This window comes from Macrosteles quadrilineatus, unplaced genomic scaffold, assembly GCF_028750875.1.
Source record: "Macrosteles quadrilineatus isolate MER2022 unplaced genomic scaffold, UCM_ALF_1.0 Scaffold_7__1_contigs__length_78375512, whole genome shotgun sequence".
Lineage (NCBI taxonomy): Eukaryota > Metazoa > Arthropoda > Insecta > Hemiptera > Cicadellidae > Macrosteles > Macrosteles quadrilineatus.
In genome coordinates, this window is record NW_026542600.1 from 29,325,468 (window position 1) to 29,337,916 (window position 12,449).

The following is a 12,449-nucleotide window of genomic DNA, read 5'->3' on the forward strand; positions in this document are numbered from 1 at the left end:
AATATTCGACCCCTTCCATTACAGCTTACTCATGTGACCCATACAAAATGATACCTTTGATACCTTTCTGCCTTTGAAAACCCACACAGGCTAGTAGGTCTCTGGTAACAATCAGTTGTTTGTTTTATTTTATAAATATTCAGACCATGAGAAGGAGCTTGGTTTTTTACCCAACATCTTGGAATTTTCAAGTTTATTTATACTAGAGTCGATTTAGATTATTAATACAGGTAACTGAGTATATCACATTTCAATTCTATGGGTTACCGGAACATTAAAAATGATTAACGCAATTTAACGCACTACATTTTCTTCCATGTGAGAAATGTTTAACCAACAAAATGCAAGCGAAGAATCCTTATTTGTGATATCGTTGGTTTTCAAGCCACATACAGTAGAACCTTGATCCGGGGTAACGGGGGGGATAACTGAAAACCACGGTGTGGTAGTGACTGTTTAACCAGCATGGGTACAACAGTACTGAAAACCCATAAAAACGCCTAATACTGTAAAATGGATATTAATGTGATAATTAATTTGCATTTTACATCATCAAAATGCAGATAATATTGCACAATTGTGATGTTAAGTCATTAACTTTGGTTCCGTAATAAAAGCTGTAACATTTAAAATCACACTTACTCAAACAAAACAAAAATCGCTAAACACTGTACAGCAATAAATCACGTAAAGAACAGAACAATAGAAAGTCTAGTAAACTACTGCTACCGCAGTCATCATAGGATATGCTGTTCTAAATGTCGATAAAACCACATTAGATAACTCATAAACAGCATAAAATCATAGTACTTACAGTCTTACATTAATAACAACAGTCATAAAATAAGATAAAGATAACAATGTAAAACAACCACTTATTCATTCTCTTTGTTCTTCTATTCTTTCTTTCTTTGGTTTCTTTTCATCTACACATTCAACATGTTGCCATGGTGACTAATCACCCAATCATAAACTGTTGTGACATAGCAAATCACAGCACACAGATTTGTTTAATGAGCAGTCAGTACAAGTAGATAGATAGTTTGACCTTGAGGCTATCATGGCTATTTTCCTTCCATTTGTCTTTTTCAAATGAACTGTAGTGTTTCAAAAACAATAATGGGGTAACCTACTGCATATAAAAATGGTCAGAAATAGTTTAATATACTGTGCATTTCAACATATTAGACTGAAGAAACACAATTTGAATTTATACAAATTTTGAGGTTATGTAGCATAATTTAAGAGACATCTATTGACCACGGTTGGTCTGCCGCCCGGTTGATCCTCATTTTGTATTAACTAATTAATGTGGATGGAGTGTTTGTAGATATATCTTCAACAAAGTCAGCAAACTTTTTATTTTATGGTAGGCTTACAACATAAAAACTGTTTGGTCCATGTGGCATGTAGTAGCATACAAAAATTCATCCAACTTTATATTTCTATTTGGTGTGTATCAAAGCTAAAATCTTTCTTCTACTATTGACCTTTATAAATCAAAATTCAAAACACCATTTGGCAATTCGTTTACCTTGTAGTTTTGCTGACTCGTACGTATTTTATTTTTACGTAATAATATTTCTCAAATAATTATCTTATATAATAACATGATTGCATCTGACCTCTCTTGATAGGTTCCTGAGGCTGCTTTAAGAGACCTGATTGTCGCTACTATTGCTCTCAAATACACTCAGAGCAATTCAGTGTGCTACGCTCGTGATGGCCAAGTGATCGGCATCGGAGCAGGTCAGCAGTCTCGCATTCACTGCACAAGACTTGCGGGTGACAAAGCAGACAACTGGTTAGTATGGATCCATCCATCCACATGTGGTGTTAAGTTTATACAAACTTTGTCGTCATTGTCTGTTTTTTTTTACTAGGATCCCCTTAGTTTTTGTTTGGTTTGATGGGTAGTTTTTTTAAGGTCTAGATTGAGCATAATTATTATTTGGAAAGTAAAAAGTGCTATGAGTTTGCAAAATCTAAAATATTATGATAAATTATGGTGAATATTAGCGAATATTTAAATATTAAAAAAAGTATGTGGGCCTGATATTTTTGATTGTGTCAAGCTCAAGTCAGGGAAAAACTTAAATATAAAGCATCCAATGAATTGCCATGTCATGTAATAAGTTGTTATGTCAAGAACTTTTTTGGAATGTAAAAGACAAAAAAACTATTGGGAAATATCTATCTGAGCTGTTAACTTTATTATTTACATTACAACACAACCTTTCATAAGTTATTTAGCTGGCACTTTCATCGAATTATAATGCCAACTACACTATGTAGGGTTTTAAAGCATCACCTGTACATGGTTGCCTTATATGTCTGGGCAATAGGCTTCTAGGATGTATGGCTCTTTTAGCCACTCTTTCTCATAATAGTCACAATAGGACTTTTATCATACTCTGTGATATTATAAAGCTGAAAGTTTGTGTGTTTGTTAGTTTGGGGCTCGATCACATATTCTACTGGTCGGATTGGGCTTAAATTTGGCATGATGATATATATTATATTCCCCATTAACCAATGGGACTATTCTTGTGTAAAAATCCTTTTGAGCTCAGACCCAGTGGCTCTAAAGTTTCCCATGTGCTTATGGTATTCATATTTTTTTAAATAAAAAAATATTGAGAGCTTTTTCAACAAAATAAATGTTGGGTTCTTTGATGTTCAATAACATTAAAAAGTTACAAGGTTTAACAACAGAGTGCAGCACAATTTTCTTTTTACAAACAAGTTTGATACACAATAACAACTGTCAAAGTATGATTGTTTACAGTTATCAGTTATGTTTATGTTTTTAATTTCATAAATAATTTGTGATATTTTGGGAATAGGGGATTTTATTTTTTAAGTGCATCATTTATTAACTTAATTTTTTCTTTTTCAAAACGTTTACAAAAATGTATTGTGTTTTAATGTTTGTTTCCCCAAATAATGTCTGGGAAACAGAGTTGCGTGTTTTTATTTTTAGTGCACTATGATGACATTTAATAATGTAGATAGATAACTTGGATGGTCGAAACCAAAATTATAAATGTGAAAGTTAGGACTATGTCAGATGGTTCATTACGTGAAAACTAAACTACTTGACCAATTGATATTTTGTCCATGAATAGAGCCAATGAACCACAGGCCTTATGGACATAGGCATATTTCAATTTTAATACTCTCCTAGGACTCTGCCCCAATAGCCTCCAAAATTGCTATGTTACTCTTATGAATACACTTAATAATTAATATTATAATTGCCAAATTGATATAAACCAGAGGTGATAAAAAATTATTTTGTTAGTGTTTCATAAAAATTGTGGACATATATGTATTAGTAAATAATGTCATATAGCAGATCTATAGAACATAATTAATTATTCTCTTCAGCGCTCTCTTCCTGTTGTGAAGCACGGTTATGGTGGCTAGTGTAATTATGTAGTAATTACAACTGATAAGTTGGTTTACCAACATAAACCTAAAATGTGTGTTTTCAATATACAGATGTTATTCAGCGCTTCAGATATTATTAAGTTCCTTTTATATTACAACACTCTTTTGATAAACTTGTTTTTCTACAGGTGGATGAGACAGCACCCTCAAGTTTTAAAGATGGAATTCAAGAAAGGAATTAAGAGGGCAGAAATGTCCAATGCAGTCGACAATTATGTGCTTGATACAGTTGGTAGGTAAAATAGAAAACTCATAGAGTATTTGCGTAATCTTTAGTTATGGGCTTTCATTTTCATTGAAGAATGTTCCTGTAATTTAGACCTGAAATCACACTGTCTTTTGTGTTAAGGATGTAACATAGAGCACAAGGGTCTAGGTTTTAAGAAAGTTTGGTGAGAATGGCCTTAACTGTATGGGAAAGAGTCCAAACTGGTAAAGAATAGACAAAACATTACACTATATACACAAAATATTAGAATATTTCACTGTCACTGACAGCATTTTCAACTAAGGAGGAGAGAGAGCCTTTTGCGTTGGTTCCTTATAGACTATGGTTTATTTGTTACTACGCTACTGTATTATTTTGTTTAGATAGCTCAAATTATATGTATAGCATGTACTTGATACAGCCTAATAATGTGAGGTTAATCTCTGAAATAATTTTTTTCTCTTAATCATAGCATTATTTTACAAGACATGTATAACCATGCTGTAAACTTAAGATATAAGGTTCAATGGTGTCATTTTAAAGAATGTGGAGGTGGAAGTACTGCTACCAACAGAAGCATAATAATTTTAAAATAAACTCCCAAGTGTAAAAAAAATGTTGCCGTGTAAATATTTTTATTATAACCGAGAACCTTTTTTGGCCATGAACCAAACCGGATTTGAACCGTTAAAAGATAGAACTGACACATAGCTAGTTTTTGTTCTTAGTCCTGTTTGAATGGTGGATTTTAGAATCATCAAAACATTTGATTTATAACATGACTGGAATGCCAAGAAAAGTGCACCTATCTGTTGATTCCATGGTTGATGTTGATACTATAACATTCTTAAAACAAAGTACATATTGTAACTGCTCTGGTTTTTATAGCAGTACAGTGGAGTCCCGATAATCCGAACATCGGTAATCCAAAAGTCTGCTTAATCCAAAACCAAAAATTTTATTTTTATTTATTTTTATTAAACTTTTAACACAGTTAGCTGTACCTGGTCAAAGTATTCTGTAGCGGCCGGCCGAGCTACAGTAATATTAGCTGGGCTTAGCCCGGGCGAGATAGACTTGTTTTATAGAGGATTTTTAGCAAATATTTTGCCATTTTTTTCATTTTCGTCCTGGGTTCCAATCCCGCCAAATCACATATGGATTTTATTTAAGTGATAATGCTACAGCCCCTAAGTCTAGCCTAAAGTAATGTCAAAAACATTCCCGGGCTCGTGCCTTTCAAAAAAATAAAAAAACATTTAATCCGAAATGGGTCCCAACCATTTCGGACTAACGGGACTCTACTGTATTATACTGGCCTACCCCTCTCAGTTCACTACCTGTACTGATTTGAGTTCTTTCTTAAACTTAAATGCTTCAAGGCTTCCTTTTACAAGATAATATCGTTCTCTACATCACTGGTTCTCTAACTGTACTGGTAAACTGAAAATAATAAAGAGTTACTTATGTTCAGGTAAGGACATGGATGAAGCTACTTGGAAAGGGATGTTTGAGAAAGTTCCTCCTCCTCTTACTAAGGAGCAAAGACAACAGTGGATGAAAGAGTTGGACAACGTCGCTGTTGCTTCTGATGCCTTCTTCCCCTTTAGAGACAATGTTGATCGTGCAAGGCTGGTATGTTGTTATTTATTGTTGTGTGGCATTAGCATGTTCATATTTAACTACACAAAGTTTGTTTTCCAAAGATTGAAAATTAAGTTCTGTGTGTATTTTAACTGTTGAGAAGTAACGTAATACTAAATATTAAGGTTCAAATGTTGAGAAGTATTTTATAATAAGCATTTTCGTTAAATGTTAAATCTAATGTTATTTAATTTGGGAATAAATATGTCTCATTTATTTATGGAAATATTTTAGTAAAAATGTAATCAGACAAGTTGAAATTCGTTTAGTCTGCAGGTTTGCTGCGGCGGGCGTATTTTATTAAACCTCAATTCAAGTCATATGATCTTTTTAAGAAGACTCTTTTACACTGTGCTGCGGCAATTAGGTTAAGTTAGATTAGTTCAGTTAGGCTTCTTTTTGTTTATGATAGGCCTAATAACAAATAAGGAAACATTTCTAAAAACAAACATTAATTGGTTAAACTGTTGTGTATGATTTTAAAGAGATGAATTTACAAAAGACGTTTTGTACAGAAACAATACAGAAACCTATCCACCTATCGATAATTTTTGGAAATCCACCACAAATTTTACCAATGATTTTGGTTAATTAATGAATGAGAAGTTATGATTGTTGTTAACTGAGATTTGGTTGATTTTCCCATACAAATAACATTGTGTTCACCAGTGACACCGGTAAGTGCGGGTGGACTTTTCCATTGTTGTGCTCACGTTCACTCATTCCGTTACGCGCAGAATAAGCGTACTACTAGTGTTCAGGATTTTGCTGCTATCAAGAGATACAATGTTTTCGTGACCTACTATAATAAGGATTATTATATTTTTAACACTAACTCACTGAACTTTGGATCAATTATATATATATATACAAATGTGATATATATTGATGTACTTAAGCTGCATTAAATTGGTTTGGAACTAAACATTCACACAGGAATTTATATAATGTTCATGTGGGAAATATTGACGCGAGAACCTGAAACTGGAATTTCAATTTTAAAAATATTATACACCCTGTTATGGTACTTCCACAGGGAAGGTTAAACAACAAGGAAGGTTGGATAACCGAATATTAGGTAATTGATCTCTAGTGTCACTTTTCTATACAACTATTCATTCTTTATGTGTTCTTATTTGTCACAAAAAACACATGTGCAGGTGTTAATATTTGAGTTATATCTGCTTACAGAGTGGAGCTCGCTACATCGCCGCACCCAGTGGCTCCAATAACGACCCTGATGTTATCAAGGCCTGTGACCAATACGGAATAGTGCTTGCCCACACCAATTTGCGGCTCTTCCATCACTAGTCCATAGATTCCTCCATACATGACTCAAAAGAGGTACATTCCATGACATATTAAAAGTGTGTAATATCAGAAGCACAAATAAAAAGCATTCTTCTGGTAAAATACCTGTGTAAAATAATTGTTTGTTAGTGTTTGAAAAAGAGACCAACACAATCCCCTAATAGAAAATAATTAAATAATGTTATTTAATCGCTCATTTATACTCTGCTAAACTAGTGATTATATTGAAGAGTCTTTGGACCCAAAATATATTTGAACCTTTGACAATAGAGCTGGGCCCAATTCCTGTAAAATTAAGTCTAAAAACCTTTGATACCGTACTGGGGGCATCAAAAGACTTGTCAACTCTCTGTACTTCATGATTTAAAAGTCGAAGCTGATTCCAGAATCATCCATAACCTCGGTGACATCAGGGTTGTCTTCCTCAATTGTGGCGGCATTGTGAATTTTGGGTCATGTTAATGTCACAAGATTCCCGTCTCAGAAAATTCTAAAACCATCAATCAGAAAAGGAGAATAAGAATTCACATACACTTCCGGGTCTTTAATATCCCTAGTTCCCCCTGGTATTCCTAGGCCTAGTAGGTATTGGTAGGTCGTGGGGGCCTAGTATCCCTAGTTTGTTTGTTTTAAAGAATTGGTAATCAAGTATTTACAAATAAATAAAGTTGTATTTCAATTGTATATAATTGTTCAAAAAGTTGTCCAGTTGTGTAGGAGCGCACTGAGGAAGGGTCTTGGAAAATGGCCACATTAAATTCTATGTTTTTGAGTAGGCTACACAGTGCACAGGGCTTAGAAAACCTAGACTGCTAGGCATGAAGCTGCTCAGAAACAGAAGCATCAGTGGTCTCTTTTTACACTAATTACAATAATTTAAGCAGGTATTGACATTTTAAGAATACTTTTTAATTTGCCTACATTAAATGAACGATTGAATGAAATGCACTGCCCCCGTGGTTGGCTGGAACCAAGTACCATATAATATCCTTGGAATACCTTGTTCCCTGGACATCATACAGCAGTAGAATATTTTCAGATTTTGTACAAAGGTCTCAATGCTCAATGTTCTTGTTAAGAATCTTATATTGTTATCTTATTGTTTTTATATGAAGATTCTGTTTTGAGTATGTTTCATAATTTACTAGTTAAACATATATACTTTATGTAATAGTTTTCATTTATTTTCTCAAGTGTTCTATGTTGAGATTATACTTTGTGTTATCAATATATAAATTGTTGGTAAACTGTGCTTAGTATTTTTCCTTGGATTTCCCCCCTCCCTAGTTATATATACTGTATATAAATAACCCCTTTCCTTTTCAACTAACCATTGTTTTAAGACAGTTCTTTACATACAGTCCAAAGTTTAGGTGGGTCTTATTGATTCAAATTCAAATAAATACTTATTTTCATCAGAATACTCTAAGTTACTAACCTTTCTGCATCATAGTTCAAACAACGTGGTAATTGACTATGTACATTTCAGAGCTTGCAGTTCCATCATCAGATCAGAATACAAAAATCAAAACATCACAAGTTTGACAACCACACACCCACACATATATTATGCAGTTAAACATATAGGTCATCTGCAGTCTCTCGTAATAGGAATGACAACATAGTGAATCAATTATTTTCTCAGCATGATATGTGTTATGGCTTTACAGACTTTACACTCCAATCAAAATTTATCACCATACTTGAGTTTATTTTGTTAAGTCCAAAACATTTACACTGCACAGCTTTGTCGACATTTTACCTTGGCTAAGGTTTATTTGGGTTTTTTATTTTGAAATCTCTAGCAATATGTAATAGTTTACAATCCCACAGCTTTCTTAAATCCCATATGGTGGGATTACCAAGATTCGTCTGACTTTTAAAAACATATTTTTCGTTTTTTAAAATGATAGGGCCTATCAAAGTTTTAGGGATGCTGTGTCGTGGACTGGTTATCTCTGAACCAGGAAAAGGCGACCTACCTACCTCGGCTATTGTAGGGTGGCCCGCCCGGCCGACCCTAATTATGTCACTTGGCTGCGCTCAACGAAAACAACTACTAGGTACCCAATACCAGTATGTAAATCGGCCAATTTTGACCAATTTGTACCGCCGAACTAATTTTCTTTTAAAGACTAATTTTTAATAAGCAATGTAAATTGAATATAATTCATATCAAAGCGTGAGTATATGGAGGGATAAAAATACCTATGTATGATTGTAATAAATTTTTTATTTAATCATAACCAAAATAAATATTTTAATATAATCTGTACCTAACTTAATTCACTGTACAATATTTCTACTGATTCTAAGTTAAAATGATCAAAATGCAAAGACACATAGTACAAAAAAAACAATATAACAGAAATTAAAACAGAGCACAGTGTGAAAGTTGTTGCTAAAATTTAACTAATACTAAATAGGCCTACCGGTTGTGAAATATAATATAAAAATAAGCAGCATACAAAAACTGTTTCTAAAATGATTAGAGACAGGAGACCAAGGAAAATAATGTAGTTGTTGCTGTATGCGATCTACAAGCTGTATTTCCTACTTTTACTAAATAAAATAGGATATACTTATTTATTAGAATTTTTATGATAAGTTATTCCTTTAGCATAAACAAATAAGTACCAAAAAATTGATTTTATCTGTTAATATGAAAACTTTAAAACGCTCTCCTGTATAATTGTATGTTTTTAGTTGTGGTGCTTTTCTTCTGCATGAATGAAATAACAACGAAATAAGGAAATATAAACAGAAAATCAATGGTTTCGTGGTACAAATTGGTCAAAATTGGCCAATTTACATCAAATTTAGTATCAAAATAATCAATATTTTTTTAACTAAACATAATATGATAATGAATATTAATAATTAACTTTTGTAAATAACTTAATTTACGTTTTTGGTATAGGGTATCTAGTAGTTGTTTTCGTTGAGCGCAGCCAACCGTCATTAATTACGGTCGGCCGGGCAGGCCACCCTACAATAGCCGAGGTAGGTAGGTCGCCTTTTTCTGGTTCAGAGATACCCAGTCCACGACTATAGCTTGCATCGTCATCATTGTCTACTAAACATAGGAATCATCTTTGGATGTTGGCTTAAAAGGTTGTAGGTTTTAGCTGCTGTATCAAACACTTTATTAAACTTTTGTAGATAGGCTTTCTACAAATAAAACTAACTTTTGTTTATACATAAACATATATTTATCACAATGGTCCCAAAAGCCAATGGAACCCTGTTATAAGTCAGCAAAGCTCAGCAACGTTAACCAATTGCGTTGTGCTTTCAAAACAGTAAAATTATGCTGTTTCAGGAATCATTTCTGAACTTTTACACCCCTAAACAGTAATTGCAATTTAGTTTTGTTTACTGTTAAAAGTTCAAGTACATAACTTCATATGTTTGCTGAGAAATAGACAAAATAAATTACAAACAGTACGGTACTTGAGCTTGTATTAAAGTGATCTTTAAGTGTATTAACCAAAGGACACTGATTCGTATTTGTAATTCAGTAAAATAATTTTGTATTTTCAAACAATAATATTTTTTTTTATATATTTTTTTATGAATACATTTTTGTTTGTTTATCAGACAAACTAAGCGTATGTATAAAGGTCGGAAGCTACTGTGTACATAATTTTATCTTGATTGGATGCATAATGTTTTGAGAAGATGTACCTTACATTATCATGGAAACGGATAGGAGTACCTCCTTACCTTAAGTTGTCTATATTTGTAGGAATAGTATTTGGTAAATATATTTTATTGAAAAACAAGTATGTGTATGATTAGAATTTTAGGGAAAATTAAATCAAACAGGATTGCACAAATACCATGTAAAATAATAAAACACTACTAAATCAAACCACTTCCTGAAACAGCAGCTGGTTTGACATTATTGATTAACACCGTCCGTAATTATTCCTTTAACAGCATAAATTAACCATTACCAACAATTAAATTCAAAAGTAGCGTAAATGGTAATATAACATAGTGTAATAAATAGCAAAAAAACAAATATTCAACATTTAAATAACTATTACCAGAAAATATCTGGGTAACATTTAAGGTACAAAAATTACAATTACATCTTAACCTTCCCAGTACAAATTTAATTGTGAGGGAGGTTTTTTTAAGCAAGGGTCAATTTTGTAAATAAATCTGTAGTTTGCTTATACGCCGCAACGAGCTACTTCGCCACTTAATGGCATCATTTGTGAACAGAATGAAAATGACACCATTTGCAGCTCTGTAGCTCACATGAACGCTTTGCTGTGTGCTTTTAAAATAAATTAAACTATCAAATCTCCCCACATGCAAGGTAAGGTCAATGATCCATATTTTTTTTATTATAAGAAACATATCCGATGCCGTCATTCATCGCCAGATGACTGAAGGCTATGACCTTAATGCATTGAATGAGGGTAAGGTGAGGAGGGTTATGGAGTGTAAAAATGGCTGTGATATCCATTTTCCTTTGTGGTCTTCTGTCAGAAGTCTGGATCCCACCAAAAACAGAATTCCTTCTAAAAATGGAAAGTTTTCACAGCTATTTTTAAACTCCCTAGCCTATTTCTGCAATTTCCCCGCTATCATTGCATCAGGGTCATAAACTTCAGTCATCTGGCGATGAATGTCAGCATTGGATATGTTTCTTGTGGTAAAAAAAACGTATCACTTACCCTATCCCAAACGCAAGAATTCGATAGCTTAAAAATCTTTATTTTTGCGGATGCAAAACGGCCCATACTAAAAAAAACCACCCTCGTACAAGTAATAAGCTATAAAAATAGTTCAGCGATGTTACATCATTACATGTAAACTTAATAGTTTACATAACATCATTTTACAAATCTGTAATTGAAATTAAGAAAAATTTTACTTTAACGAGAAACTGTTCCCTTATACATTAATGGTGTTTTTAACACAATGAAAATAATATATTTCGGTTAATAATAATTTTAAATACCTGGAAGTTAAATAAGTATTTTTGTGTTATTTATCAATAATCAAATAAACTATAAAAGCTTGTCATCTGAATCTGGCAATACTCTTGTTTTCATCTGAAAAAAAAAACTGAAATATCACTAAAGATTTATCCCAACTTGTTTTACAATTTTAGGAACACTTAAAATAATTTAGATCCACAATGAATCATTTAAAATTATTTTAACCCAAGGAATAAACAGTTTACTTCTCATCTGAAATTGTTAGAAAAAATCTATGTACAATCCATTAAGCTTATACCTATATAATATTATCCCTTTGGATAAGCACTGTGCATCGTTGTATGCTAAGCACAAAAACAGTCTACAGTAAAACAGTTACTGATAAAATATTGTCTGCATGAATACAAATGCAATACTGAGCTAGTTTATACAGCATTTTTATTTGTTAAGTGAAATTTAAAATTGGGTTTCTTCTTAAATCCTAAATCTTCAAAAAGCACATCAATATTATTTTACATCATCCACACACTTTGGTGTAATAAATTTTCATGATGTTGCTCTATTAAATCAAAATCTTCAATACTGTTTTAACACAGAAAAAGTTTTGAAATGATTTTGATCACAAATTATTTTTACTGTTTTTGATTGCATTTTCCTAGATAAAACTGATATGTTTTTTTTGACACTTAACTCATAACAAGCAAAATTGGATAAAATTCTGAGTAATGTTTACAAATAAAAAACTCATAACTAATCAAAAATACAGTATCATAAAAATTAGTTGAATGGCAGAAAAATTAAATACAAAATTAATATTGTTATAATGATTATAACCGCTAGTTATTTTTTATCAATTCCATAGCAAATAGATGATA

The 12,449-nt window shown here is 32.4% G+C and overlaps 1 protein-coding gene across 2 annotated transcripts in view; it reads left to right on the forward strand.

The window, feature by feature from the left end:
* Positions 1–7,868, forward strand: part of LOC128998262 (bifunctional purine biosynthesis protein ATIC) — a 33,383-nt gene extending 25,515 nt beyond the window's left edge. For both annotated transcript variants that reach the window (XM_054424316.1, XM_054424317.1), the window contains exons 10-13: positions 1,638–1,804; positions 3,582–3,685; positions 5,136–5,296; positions 6,497–7,868. In XM_054424316.1, the coding sequence (XP_054280291.1) occupies positions 1,638–1,804; positions 3,582–3,685; positions 5,136–5,296; positions 6,497–6,616 (552 nt within the window). In that variant the 3' untranslated portion in view covers positions 6,617–7,868. The remainder of the gene's footprint in view (positions 1–1,637; positions 1,805–3,581; positions 3,686–5,135; positions 5,297–6,496) is intronic.
* The last annotated feature ends 4,581 nt before the right edge of the window (positions 7,869–12,449 follow it).